Source organism: Zingiber officinale, chromosome 9B (genome assembly GCF_018446385.1).
Source record: "Zingiber officinale cultivar Zhangliang chromosome 9B, Zo_v1.1, whole genome shotgun sequence".
Taxonomy (NCBI): Eukaryota; Viridiplantae; Streptophyta; class Magnoliopsida; order Zingiberales; family Zingiberaceae; genus Zingiber; species Zingiber officinale.
The window spans coordinates 39,381,623-39,396,971 of record NC_056003.1 but is presented as its reverse complement, the minus strand read 5'-3'; the positions used below and the strand labels follow the sequence as shown (position 1 = coordinate 39,396,971).

Below are 15,349 nucleotides of genomic sequence, written 5' to 3'. Positions count from 1 at the left end.
TTGGTGTGAGTTCAGGGAACCAGGTAAGGAGGAAGAGGGCTGCTGATTTGCGCAGTTTGGACCAGATCTGTGACAGCAGAGATCAGGTTTTGAGAAGCAGTAAAAACAGCGAGAGGAGAACAAGAACAACAAGAAGAAAGCATGAAAGAAAAGTCTGTGCTGTTGTGCGAGGTTCTTGAGCTCTCGGGTGAACTGCGATCTCTGTTTCTGCTACTGATCCTCGCGTGGTTGTAAGCATTTCTATTCTCCTTTGCCACCGAGCTTCTGTAAGTCTCGTGCTTTAACTTAGATCTTTCTTGAGACGTTGTGGGGAGGTTACTCCACCGAGAAGGAGGATTTGTAGCCGGAAGTTATCCGGGGTGCGATCTACCGAAGATCAAGGAGTCGTCCACCTTACGACACGCCGAGGAGTAGGGGCAAGTTATCCCCGAACCTCGTAAATCCTAGTGTTACTGTGCTTGTGTTTTTCCTTTCTTTAGTTGTCTAATTCCGCTGTGCTAACAATTATCTGTGTAGAAGTTTTGGTTTAAGTTTTTCAAGGGGCTATTCACCCCCCCTCTAGCCATCTAAGATCCCAACAGAAATCATATCTTCTTATACATGCATAAGCAGAGCTTCCCTAACCTACTATCATCCAAAACTTCTCTAGTACCATTTATCAAGTTAAACTTTTATCCCTATTTATGCTAGTCCTAATTACTTAGCTAGGTAAGTTATTATTTTGGAGGTGCCAACTAGTTTGGAGTCTCCCCTTGAATTATTGGACTTTTGGTTTATGTTTTAGGCTTGTGTCGATTTGCTTTATAGTTATAATAGACTTGATTGTAGTTTGAGTTTAAATTAATTTTATTTTTGTTTAATTTGGGCTTATTTATTTTATTCTTTAGGGATGAATTTATTTTTAAGATTTTAATTTTTGAGGTTGAGAGTGATTTATTTGGCTTATTTTGATTTATGTAGTGAATTTTATTTTTTGGTACATAGTATTAATTGAGTCCTATTTGCGCAGTTATTCACGCTTTTGGAATCCAAGCTTTAATTAATTTTAAATTTTGAGTTATCGTTAAAAATGATTTAAATGTAGAGTTGGACTTGTATCCAAGTCCGATTTTATTGTACATAGTGTAGGATCGATTCGTGCTAGGGGGGTGAATAACACTTGTGGCTTTCATATTTATTTTTCGCAAATCATAGAATAATGCAACAGAAATAAAGAAAATAAACAAGAACAACTAACACCGTTGGTTTTACTTAGTTTGGAGCCTATGATGACTCATACTCCAAGGGTTGCGATCGTTGATCGCTTTCTTTGGGCAATTAATTATCAGTTTCGAATAAGTACAAGTATGAAATTACAATATTAAAATAATTGTAACATAAAATATACCAACAACTACAAATCTGAAGATTCTTATGCTAGGTCGTCCAAGTAGTGTTACAGTGTTGTCGAGGGCTTTTCTTAATTGTGCGCAAGAGCGAAAGTCATTCAGAATGAATGTCTTGAAGTTGCTAGTTGAACCCCATTTCTTAATTGTCCGATGTCGCTTTCCTCGTTGGCTTATCTGGTCTGATCAATCCGATCTAATTGAGTCAGCGCTTATCCACCGTTCGATCGACTGAACCCGAGGTTCGATCGACCGATCCCTTGACCAAACCCGAGGTTTGCTCGTCTTCTTCGTCGGAATCTTTCGAGGATTCAAACCATGTTGTTTTCAAGGCCTTCCTTCCTCTTTGCATCCGGTTTGGGCACTCCCGTTTGTAGTGTCCCTTCTGGTTGCAGTCGTAGCAAGTAACTCCAGACTTGGCCTTCGTGTTTGATTAAGTCACTTTCTTCTTCTTAAGTACTTTCCGAACTAGTTTGACTAGTTCGGTGGTGATGTCATCATCTTCTGAGTCTGATTCATCTTCGGACTCAGGTTTAATTCGGTGCTTGGCTTTTGGTTCCCTCCTTCTATTTATACCTGTGATAAAGGCAATACTTTTCTCGACTGAAGGTATATTAGTCTATTAATGTAATTCAAATTCTGAGAATAATTCATCTGATTTAATAATTGAAAGATCATTAGATACTTTGTAAGCATCTACCATCGATACCCACAAGTAGGGGTGGGCATCGGCCGGTTTGGTCCGGTTTTACCCTACTACGGTTTTATTTTTTCGGTTTCGGTTTTAAAGATTTTTGATCCAAAACCAAACTATTTTATTACGGTTCGGTTCGGTTTTTATGTAATACGGTCCGGTTTATACGGTCGGTTATATAAGGTTTATACAATGAATTTAATTGATTTTGTGCTACTACAAATATTAGTTTAGAGACAAAGAAAAAGTATCAATTTATTAAAATAATTATGAATTTAAAGTAATATTAAAATTTTGTTATCCAGTAACAATAAGTAAATATAAATATATAATTTGATTATGCTATTATATTATAAATAATTAGAAATTAATCCACTTGTATGATCAAATATCTATAAAAATAATGTTTTAAGTATAATACGGCCGGTTCGGTTTTTTCGGTTTTTTGGGAGTCAAAACCGGAAACCGAACCGAATAACCGAATTTTAAAAAACTTAAACCGAAACCGGCCGAAACACCGAAAAAACCGAACAAAAAAAACCGGAATTTTTCGGTTCGGTCGGTTTTTCCGGTTTGAACCGAATTATGCCCACCCCTACCCACAAGGTATTCCTTGGAAAAGCATTCATTCGGCACGTACCTTATGACGTCATTGTTTTCCACCTTTTAACCGATTACGTGAAGGCCGTTGAGCGAGTCTTGCATCCGAGCATGAAGTTGGCTTGCCGATTCACCTTCCTGCATGTTTATGTTATATAACTTATTTAAAAGTAGGTCTCTTTTACTTACCTTAGTATCAGAGGTCTCTTCGTGCAGCTCTATTAGCTTCTCCCACAAGTCTTTGGCGCTTGAGAAAGGGCCTACTCGGTTTAACTCCTCTTTTGTTAAGCCACATTGGAGAGTGCAAGTTGTTTTGGCGTCGGCCTCAATCTTCTTCATCAGACTTGTGTCCCAGTTCTCACATGATATTGGTTTTCCAGTGCTGTCGAGTGGAAGCGCGAGGCCGATTTGGATGATCATCCATATCTCGACTTGCATCTTGAGGTGGTACTCCATTCGACCCTTCCAATAACCAAAATCCTCGTCGGAGAAAAGAGACGGGCGTGTTGTGTTGTAGTCTTCTTGGTGGGCCATTAAACAAAATCTCGCACACAAGAAAACAAGAAAACTTGTTCCAATACTTAGTCATGGATTAGTAGTGCGGGAGATAAAGAAATTACTCGAGTAATATTGAATGAATTTCGAGAAAAATACTAAAATAATAATAAAAAATATTATGACAAAATTATACCAAATGCAATATTTTGTCAACACTTACCAATAGTAAAAAATGAAAACGAATTTTTTAAAAAAGTTTTGGAGGGAAAAAATGAAAGGCATAAGAATATATTTTAAACCAAAACGATATATATTTTACTTTCAAAATTAAAGGATCCCCCTGCTCGACTGGTGGTTTCACCAATTCAGAGCAACCTAACTCTGATACCAATTGTAAAATTGATAATATGCTAGAGGGGGGTGAATAACACTCGTGGCTAATTCATGCATTTCAAAAAACTCAGAATAATGTAGCGGAAATAAGAAAAGACACAAAAGCAATTGCTAACACAATTTTTTTTACTTGGTTCGGAGCCTGGGATGACTCCTATTCTAAGGCTCACGATTGTTGATCGCTAACGTTGGGCAATCAATCACTATAAGCTCGAGAAATCTTTACAAGAAGAACAAGTGAAATTTGAATATTAAACTAAGTTACTGATAATACAAAGATGATGGAAAGATTCGTTGATTGTCAGTATAGCAGTTGAACGTTATTGAAGCGTTTCGGAGCAGCACACAGGAGCGCAAGTAATATGATTTTTTATGTCTCTGAAGTGCTGGTCGAGACCCCTTTTTATAGCCTCTTCAAACCTGATCCAGATCCTCTGATCTCGGGATCAAGTTTTGACTCAACCCGGATTGGTTGACCGATCCCCTAGTTCGGTCGATCGAACCTACTGAACCTGCCTGACCTTCTGTCCAGATGCAGCCTCTCCGGATAGAGCCTTCGTTCGGTCGATCGATCCCGTCATTCGGTCGATTGATCAGCCGATGGTCTCTGCCTTATCTGATCCGATCAACCCGGCTCGATTAGGTCATCGCTTATCTTCGGTTCGGTCGACCGATCCTTAGGTTCGGTCGACCGAGCCATCGATCAAACCCAGTCCGATCTTTGAAAATCTGACCCTACTATACTAGGGTTCGGTCGACCAATCCGAGCGTTTGATCGACCAATCCGAACGTTCGGACGACCGATCCGAACGTTCGGTCAACCGATTTGAACGTTCGGTCAACCGATTTGAACGTTCGGTCGACTGATCCGAATGTTCGATTGACTGATTAAGGTCGAATCAACCCTGCAAAAAGTGTTAGTTTCCTGAAAAATAGATTTAGACAAATAACAAATAATTAAGTAATAAATGACTATTGACAACCTTCAGACTGTCTGGTTCTAACTTTGAATTTCCTCCAAAAATCCTAGGTTGAACCGACGCCTATTGTTCCCTCAACGAGGAACGCATCCTCACCTACTCCTCTTAGGAGAAGTTACCTGTTGCCAGACTGGTCCTCCAGACTGACTGGACTTTTGCTCAGCACCCGAAACTTCAGGTCTTCATGCTGCACGTTCGCTCCACGACCCGTCCAGATTTTCACCTGGTCCGCGACCACCAAGATTTTTACCTAGAGTCCCCGACTCTAGGATTTCGCCAAAAGCACTTGACCCGCCAAGACTTTCCACCTAGGGTTACCACCCCCTAGGGTTTTCCACCTGCCTAACCACATCAAGGACTTTCCATCACCTAGGGTTACTGCCCCCTAAGACCTAGGGCTACCTCCCCCTAGGATTTTCCACATACCTAGAATCTACTAGGACTTTTACTTAAGACAACTTGGACTTTCCTACAAACTCAATTAACTTTGTTAGATCACAAGACAACTTAAATTTGGACCCTTTGCCATAATCAAAATTTAGGTTCGATCGTCTGGTATTCCCTGCACCAACAAGAAAGATGTGCGTTAAACAATATAAAATAACATATATATGTTGGTGCAACCTTAGGTCAAGGTTGACCTGGTTGACCTGACTCGAGTTGACCTGACTCGAGTTGTATTTTGATGTTTGACTTAGGAAGATTGTCGGTGCAACCTTAGGTCAAGGTTGACCTAGTTGAGTTGCATGTTGATGTTTGACACTCGTGGAAGAGTTGTATTCTTGATATGGGACAAGAATAGATGTTTGGGAGATTGTTGGTGCAACCTTAGGTCAAGGTTGACCTGGTTGACCTGATTCGGGAAAAAGTCCAAGTATGGAGACTTGGCACTGGAAAAGTCCAAGCAGGGAGCTTGACTTGGCACTGGAAAAGTCCAAGTATGGAGACTTGGCAGTGGGAAAGTCCTAACTGGGATGTTAGGCAGTTGAAAAGTCCTGGTGAGTGAAGCCAGGCAGTCGGGAAATCCTGGTGAGTGAATCCAGGTGAAAATCCTAGTGAGTGAAGCTAGGTGAAGGTGAAAGTCCTGGTGAGTGAAGCCAGGTGAAAATCCTAGTGAGTGAAGCTAGGTGAATGAGAAAGTCCTAACTGGGATGTTAGGCAGTTGGAAAGTCCTGGTGAGTGAAGCCGAGGCGGGTTGGAATCCTGGTGAGTGAAGCCGGTGAAAACCCTAGTGAGTGAAGCTAGGTGAAAGTCCCGTGAGTGAAGCCAAGGAAAATCCGGATGGATCAAGGGTGATCGGACATCGGTGATGGGAAGTCCAAGTAGGTCATAGGGATCGAATATTTGGTGCGGAGAGAAAAGTCTAAGTGGGTAAAGGATTGACCGGACACTTAGCGGGGAGTCCTAGCAGGTCAAGGAGTGACCGGATGCTAGGCGCAATGTACCAACAGTCAAGATTGACCGGATGTTGGTTTGGACTTGGTTTTGGCGAAAACCATGGTGGATCGATCGGTGATCGATCCAAAATATTCTGATCGGTCGGTGACCGATCGATAACATCGAGCATATCTTGTGGGCTGATCGGTCTGGTGACCGATCAGCACAAAGCCTGATCGGTCCCTGGACCGATCAGGAGATTCCCTGATCGGTCCATGGATCGATCAGGGACGGAACAGAAGCGAAGGAGGAGGGAATGGATCGGTCTGTGGACCGATCCACATGGAGCCTGATCGGTCCACAGACCGATCCAGGCACTAGCCGTTGCGACGCAACGGCTAGATTTCTTCTGTGTTTCTTCGTTTTCTTCGCAGGTTATAAAAGGAGGGCTGCTGCTGCGAGCCTCCTTCTTCCTTCTTCTTCCTTCTTCCTGTTCTTGGTGCTGCTAAGCTTGCTGTTGAGCTTTGTTGAGCTGCTTTGAAGCTTCGCGTGAGCTTCCGGCTGGGTCACCTGCTGTTGTAGGCGCTTGGGAGCGGCTGCTTCTTCCAGTCGAAGAGAAGGCAAGAAAGTTTACGTTTGTATTGTACTTTATTTCTTGTTTTCCTTGTACTCTTTTCTTGCTGTTGCAAGAAGTTTCTGTGGCGAGGTTTCTCCACCCAGAAGGAGAGTTTTGATTAGCCGGTTTTCCGGGGACTCATCCACCGACGGATTGATTGGGTTCGTCCACCTTACGGACACGCCGAGGAGTAGGAGCATCATCTCCGAACCTCGTACATCGCTGTGTTAAGGTTTGATATTCTTCCTTTCGTTTCTAGTTTATTTTTCCGCTGCGCTAACGAATTGTAGGAAGAAACGAGTGATTTGGGGTCGGCTATTCACACCCCCCCTCTCTAGCCGTACGAAGAGATCCTAACAATATAATCTACGCACATCACCTGGACTCGGTCCTGGCTCTCAGACTAAAAAATTATCCATAAGCTAATATGGAGCACGTTAATTGGCCGAGCCACGTGGACCAGACACCCAGAGGGGTTCTAGGGGCCCGAAATGAACCTATTTAAAAGCCTTTGACTAGGAGCTTCAAGACAACAACTACTACAAGTTTCTCTCTTGCTCGGTGCTCCGAAAAAGCTCCTGTGATGTTGTGAAGCTCCTTCAACAACCAACGACCAAGCTTTCATATTTTCTTTATTATCGATAACTTTTATTTCTAGTTCTTGTACTTAACTTTTGTAACACTTTTTGTGAACTATTAGTAGATTGCTTAACGAAAGCACTCGACGAGTGCGGGCCTTAGAGTAGGAGTCATCGAAGGCTCCGAACCAAATAAAACTTGGTTTGTTAGCATTGTTTTATTTTCTTCCGTTGCGTACTTTGATTTAATTCGCTCTCGATTTTCGACGAACGCTATTCACCCCCTCTAGTGTCATTCCGATCCTACATAAACTTTTACAATCAATATGTGGAACTTCATATTAAGTTTGTGTTAATAGGATATGGATATGTAATGAATGGTTTTGTGGTTCTTGATGTAGAACCGGATATTAATTATGGTATTGATGGTTATTTTTTAAAAATATTACTCTTATTAGTAATGTTGATATTAATGTTCAACTTTGACATGCTAGATTAGAACATATTGGACAAGGATGAATGAATATATTAGCTAAAGAGGGCCTACTAGGTACTCATGATAAGATTATCTTGTCTATATGTGAGCATTACTTTGCTAGAAAAGTAACTAGGAAACTATTTGATAAGACTATTAGAGCTAAATTTTCATTACAATTAATTCATTCAGATATTTGTGGTTTGATAAATTTGAAAGCTAAACATGGAGGTTCTTATTTCATTACATTTATTGACGACTTCACATGTTTTAATCATGTGTGATTGATTTCTCATAAATCTGAAGCATTAAATTGCTTTAAAGTTATTTGAATGAAGTTGAGAATTAATTGGATTATAAGGTTAAACCTTATGTACTGATCGAACGCGAGGGTGAATATTTTTTTGATCAGTTCACGATAATATGTAATGATAAAAGAATTATTAAACAATTAATAAACCTAAGAACTCTAGAGCAAAATGCAGTTGTTGAAAAAATAAATCAAAATCTTCTAGATATGGTTAGGCATATAATAGCTCAAGATAACTCGTCAATTTCTTATTAGAGAGATACATTATTAGCACCAACTTATATACTTAACTGAATGTCTTCTAAATCTGTTTCATCTATTTAATATGAACGTTGGACAGATAGAAAAATAAATTTGAGTAATTTGACACTTTGGGGGTCAGCTGCCTATATTTATAATAAGACTCACAAATATGAAAATTAGGATCCAGTGATAAAAAGTGTATTTTTATAAGGTATTTTGATACCTCAAAGGTTTATGTTTTAATTTGTTAGGGACAAGATGGAAACATCTCCAAAATAGAGTCGAGAAATGCAACTTTTCTTGAAACTGAGTTCCCAACGAGATGTGATGTTGATAAAACTATTTCCTAATTTGTAATAGAGGAGGATGGTACTTTATCAATAAACTAGATATTACAAGGGATGCCTAAATCTAGTCAATCCAATGTAAGTGATTTATCAATTAATGAGATAATTTATCAACAATTTAACATATGGAGAAGTAGTCATAAAATTATTCTCAAAAAATATTTGATATTGAGAATGAGACATTAATGATTCCAATTGACAATGAAAAATATCAAATAGTTGTGGAAGCATTGAGATATTAAGTTAGAGAAAAGTGGAAAGTTGACATGGCTGAAGAAATGGAGTCTATGAAAAAAAATAGTTTGGGAATTAGTTAATCTTCCTCCACGTTGAAAGGCTATTGGGAATAAGTAGATTCTCAAAATTAAGAGGAAAGTATATGGATCAATTAATCGATACAAAACTCATCTAGTTGCAAAAAAATATAGCCAACTATAGGGTATTGATTTTGAAAAAGCATTTTTTCCTGTTGTGAAATTTTTGTCAATTCGTGTTATTTTAGCTATAGTAGCACATTTTGACTTGGAATTATATTAGACGGATGTAAAAATAACTTTCCTATGTTTGACAATGAAATCTATATGACACAAAAGAAGGTTAAATTACTGAAGGTCAAGAGAATAAAGTATGTAGACTTCAAACACCTATATATGATCTAAAATAAGCGTTAAGACAATGGAACATAAGATTTAATGAAGTTATATTATCTTATAGTTTTGAAATCATTAATTAGGATCATTGTGTTTACATAAGAAAAAAAAGTTTGTCATCTTATCATTATATATTAATGATATGCTAATAGATGGAAGTGACATAAAGTTTGTGATAGAAATCAAATCACAACTTCATCATAATTTGATATAATAGATATGGGAGAAATTGAGTATATCTTAGTAAAGATTATAAGAGATCGATCAAAAAGACTTTTAGGTTTACCTCAAGAGACTTATATTACTAAAATGCTACAATACTTCAATATGTTAAATTATAATGTTGAACAAACACCTGTAGTAAAAGATATTATTTTGAGTAAAAGTATGTGTACTAAGACTCTTGAGGAAATAGCCAAGAAGAAGAAAAAAACTATATGCCAGTGTCATTAGTAGTTTAATGTATACTATATAGTGTACACATCCTAATATTAACTATGTTGTTGGCTTAGTTGGTCATTTCCAGTCAAACTCAGGATTGAGATACTGAAAAGTGGTGAAAAAGATATTTAGATTTCTTAAAGGAACAAAAGACTATTTCCAAGGATCTAAGATGTGCATTAAGGGCTATATAAATATAGATTGGGCAGGGGACCTTAATGATAAAAAAAATTCAAATTTGACTATACATTCTTGTTGAATAGTGATGGCATCTCATGGAACAGCAAGAAGCATGCTTGTGTAGCACATTGACAATGGAAGATGAGTATGTAACTTGTTCAGTAGCTGTGTAAGAAGCTGTCTAGTTAAAAAGGATCCTGAAGTATTTGAAGATTGTAGAGGACTGTGAGAGTCCTATTACAATGTACTGTGATAATCAAACTGTTATAGCTTTTTCTAAGGATCTTAAATATCACAAGTTCAAGAACATAGCTATTAAGGATAATTTCGTATGGGATATAGTTGATAAGAAAAATGTAATTCTTGAGTATATCCCTACACGTACTATGCTTGTAGATCATTTTATTAAACAATTAATTTAAAAGTCATTTCAAGACCATATAAAGTCTTTGAGACTTCGTAGAATATAACATATTGAAAAGAAAATCATATATGAGAAATGTCATAATCTATTCAGTGTATATATCATTATTATATTTTGGATAAAGTCTTGGTGAGCATGTTGGTGGGTGAGATTGATTCACTCACATAAACAATCATTTCTATTTGTTAAGTATAAATAGAGGTAAGACTATGGGACAACTAATGAAGTTGTGAATGGAGACATGTCTGTAAGTTGGGATCATCTTGATAGTTGTATCAAGATGAGATCATTTATGAATTTGTAATGATCAAAGTAAATGGACCTACCATTTACTAAACTTGTTGAAGGTCATATTAGAATTCATTCGTTGAATTCAGGATTGGACATTAAAAATGTCTAGATCAAAATCTGTATGATGTAAAAATTAAGAAAAACATGCACTATTTATTAATAAAGAAAAAAAATATCATAACATGTGATTCATACCACATGTGTTGCAGTAACAATAAAGGTAGTAAGAGAATGAATTACTGCTTTTCTACTATTGAGACCCTTGAGATTATAAAATAATCTCGATTTTATCTTAAGTGACTATCTAGATGCTTACTCGAAGTTGAAACCAGAGTCTACTATTTTAACATATATCCTATTGACTATGAATGATTTGGTCTATGGAATATGACTAGGAAAGTGACTGATTGAAATAAATGAATTCTATCTAAAAGGGAAGATTAAAATAGATTTACATCTTTGATATTTATTCACCGATAAAAAAATTATTTTTTATTGAGTACATAAAATATAATTGTGAATAATTATAATAATTAGAGATAATAAATATGCTCTTGACATAGTAATCATTATGAGGGATTAGACATGTTCATATTAATATAAATAATTTAATCTGAGATAAATATAAAATAATGATGTCTCTAATTTATCTTGAAGAGCTACTGTATAAAGTATAATAACTTTCTTAATATTAATAGCTCAATATACATGATATCACACGATCCATTTTTCCTTAAATATAAAAAAATGTTCTCATTTAACCTTTGTAACTATTTTATCCTTCTGGCTTAACTTGGATAATTAGAAGATGTTGACAGTTACCGAACATAGTGCAGTCAGTGCACGTTGTGCTACATTATTGCACTGAAAAGTGCATTTTAGAAATTGCACAATAGCATTATAAATGCTTGTGTTTAAGCAATGGCGTAGCCAGCTTGAACAACTGCACTGGGCTAAAAATGTTGAGCCCAGTAAAATTTAGCCCAGCATAACAAGGTTGAAGCCTAAAATTACTGGACATTGCTAGGCTGAACAACTGGCCTGGGCTAAAACTGCTGAGCCCAGTAAAACTTAGCCCAGCATAGCAAGGTTGAAGCCTAAAATTACTGGGCATTGCTTGCTGGATGAGGCCTAAAATTGCTAGGCATTGCTAGGCTTCACTGGGCTAGAGCCCAGCAAAGCCCAGCCCTGACTACGCCTTTGTGTTTAAGGAAGAAAAAACAACATCCACAATCAAGAAGAATTTGGTACGTGGAATCTAAAGGGTTGCTCGTGTAATTGTTCTTAAGACGACAAGTACATACATTGCGGGACTTCGATTGAAAGTGTTTACATATAGATTGTTGCAAATTTCATGCATTCATTTAACTACATTGGGAATCAGAGTTAGATCCCAAGAGTGCTTGGGAAACAAGTTTAGAGTTAGATAGTGCTCGAGATCGGGGTCAGAGTCCAAGAGTTCTTGGGAAATTGATTTAGAGTTAGGACATCTCCAACATAAGATAGAGATTTTTAAAATTCAAAAAATTGAATAAAAAATTTTGAACCATTGTAGAGATGAGGTTTGAGGTTTATAATTTAAGAGTAATAGTATTGAAAACATAAACTTATTATTTTCTTTCAAATTTAATGTAATATGCATGAAGTCATGAACTCATACTATGAATTGGATTAAAAAATTCATTGAGAGATTTAATTATTATAGATATTTTAATAAATTTTTATATTATTGATATGGTTAAAATCTTAGAAAAAAAAAAAGCTCATTTAAAATACTAATCATTAGAGCTCTTAGAATCAGAGTCCAAGAGTGCTCGGGGAATGGAGTCGAAGATATATAATGCTAAGGAAGTAGAGTCGGAGCCTAAGAGTACTTGGGAAATGAGCTCAGTGCTCTTCAGTGCTCAAGAACCAGATTCGAAGTCATACAGTGCTACAGTTGTCAATCCCGACGGCAGAGATCGAGAAGAATGTTACGCATTGTCATCATAGCCGCCCATGATGTAGAGATTAAAGCCTAGGGAGACGTTACTAAAAGGTGAAACTAGTAGACGTTACTAAAAGGTAAATCTATCTAGCCAGGATTTAATTGGCCAGAAAGTGAATTGATCTAATTAAAAAATTAATTAAGTTAATTAAAAATTAATTATGTATTATTAATAAAAGTTAATTAGGTATTACTTTTAAAATTAAATATAGAAATAAATAAGAAAGGATATTATTGGCTCATAAAATATGATATTATTTGAATACTTTTAGTAATAATTTTAAAAATTGAAAAAAAAAATTATTCTAACAAGTTAGATTCTAATTATTTAGCATGGTCCTTACAATAATAAGGAACGTTGTTATCAAAGTATTTAATAACATAAAGGATGATGTTACACGAGAGAAATGATAAACAAAGAACAACGATTTAGAAGCAGGCCCATGCTCACTTTTTCATAATATTTTACTACATTATCTACATCATATTTATTGCTTTTCTCCTATTCTCTCTCGTTAAACTTAAACATTCAAGGCTCTCGCCGAGACTAGACCAGCATCCACTGACCTCACGATGACTTTGGACAGAGAAGTTCTCTTATTATAATGCAAAGTGTCCGCGACCATCATCGTCAAGGAGTGCTCGGCTACTCGGCTAGGAATTTCCATATTTTTAATGTATCATAGTAGTTTTAAGCAAAATTATTATAAAAGTGTCATGCGGCAGAAGTATACTTGTCGGGTAAAATGGACGATACCCTTTGTAATAATTTTTAATACAATATGATATAATAAGTCCACAAATTATAATAAATATATAGCAAAAGATATAAAATAACTAATTACATACTAGAAGGATTTATTCAATCTACTCAAAACATGAAAACTAGAATAATTGTGTGCCGGAATAACTTAACACATACCAATACCATAATCAAATAAAAAAGTACCATAAGGTTAAAATCCATAACCAAGACAATTATTACACAACTAAGTCCGAAAACCAAAGTGCAAGTAAAGGAATAGGAAATAGTGTGGAAACATGATCTCAAATGGACGTGGGACTAACCGATATGATCCTCCAAGAGTATATATATATATATATCATCTACATGCTACTTGAAGAAAGAATGTACAATAGGATTGTGAGTCCAAATGACTCAACGGGTAAAAGATAAGAGATAGTGCATGGTCAAATGTTTAAGAAGATCAAAGTATATAGTCTTGTAGATAATATCGATATACATAACCGTAAATAATAAAATAAATGTACATATCAAAACTGGTCTAACAAGTATAGTATAACGATCAGTAATAACTGAAGAGCTACAACAAAACGACTAATAACCACATGAGTAACATATGATAGCATGAACATGTATAACTATGTAGACAAATGCAACATTCATATATCAAATATATGCAACATATCACATGCATATGTAATAAGTAACTCCATCAAATGCCACATGCATCATATGCATATGAATATGTATATGTCACTCCTACACCACTCTAGCCACCAGGATATCTATGTGGCCGAGTGGACAGTACTATGACAACTGTATACAACTCCAGCTATCGCTATATCTGAGTGGCTGGTCGGACAGAATGTAAAGTAGCTATCTAGCTACATATCGAGGATGTCACTGTCTGCACACAACTCCGCTACCACTATCCCAAATAGCTGAGTGGGCACAATATGACAACTTGCATGCTCTCTAGCTATCATTATCCCTGAGTGACCAAGTGTGTAGATAATATGACTAACAACTCTCTCAATCACAGAGAGAGACTTAATCGACAGCATGCATACAATGCAATGATGTGCAAGATGCAAATAATCATGACATAGATATAGTCATCACCATGCAATAATATCAAAAGTATATGAACATGTATAGCTAATAAGAAAAAAACACATATATTATGCACCATACATGTGCGTACAACTACAACATATAAATAGTCAAATGATCTCCTACAATACATACTATACATATGTGTACATTACCAAATATGAATAATTAAAATGATAACTCCTGTAGTATACACATTACACGTGTGTACTTTACATAATATGAATAATCAAAATGATAACTCCTATAGTATACATCATACACGTGTGTAAACTACAGTGCATGAATAAATCAAAGATGAGACTGTATAAACAATAAGTAGATCATCTCTAAGATCAAGAACGTAAGTATCAAACTCAGTCAAATATGAATAGAATCAAGGTAAATAAACTAATCCGTCAACCAAACTCATGCACTAAGATCAATTATCTATAGAGGTTAAGGATAAAAATACCCGCCTGATGTGTACATCATTCCATCTTCAAGTCTGTGAATCTATCTCAAATCAAAACCTTGCAACATAGAATGCAATCCAAACTAATCTCTCCCGTAAGTCGAATAACCAAACCTAATCATAATCTGATTAGGAACCCCTAATTAAATTATCCTAATCATCCCATAATTCCTTTAGTGCAATACCCTTATGAATTAATCTACCAATTGAAGAATTCAACTAAGCTAAATTCACTTAATCTTTGATCCATATTTTTAACCAATTAGGTAAAGGAATTTGTTACCCTACGACTTCTCCTTTTCTCTGGCAGTTGGTCGTAGTTCTAGCAGCGACTGACATGGTTCACGACACTAATGAGGTGACAATGGATGGTTGGGCTCGGCATAGCTAAAGAGGATGACGACGACTGGTGAGTTGGGCTGTCGGTAGAAGAAAACGACAATAGTGGCTAGGAGCTACTATGCTGGCTGGAGCAGAGGAATGACGATGATAGATTGAGGTTAAGTGATGGCAGTCGGGAGATGGGAGCTTGCGAAAGGGAGATGGTTATGGCCAATGGAAGAGGAAC

The 15,349-nt window shown here is 36.6% G+C and overlaps 1 protein-coding gene across 1 annotated transcript; it reads right to left on the bottom strand.

Moving 5' to 3' along the window:
* Positions 1–2,745: 2,745 nt before the first annotated feature.
* LOC122022951 lies at positions 2,746–3,213 on the bottom strand. The gene is made up of 2 exons (XM_042581053.1): positions 2,869–3,213; positions 2,746–2,817 (listed from the first exon to the last, which is right to left on the bottom strand). Exons 1-2 carry the CDS (start codon positions 3,211–3,213, stop codon positions 2,746–2,748), a joined length of 417 nt encoding a protein of 138 aa, XP_042436987.1.
* Between the last annotated feature and the right edge of the window lie 12,136 nt (positions 3,214–15,349).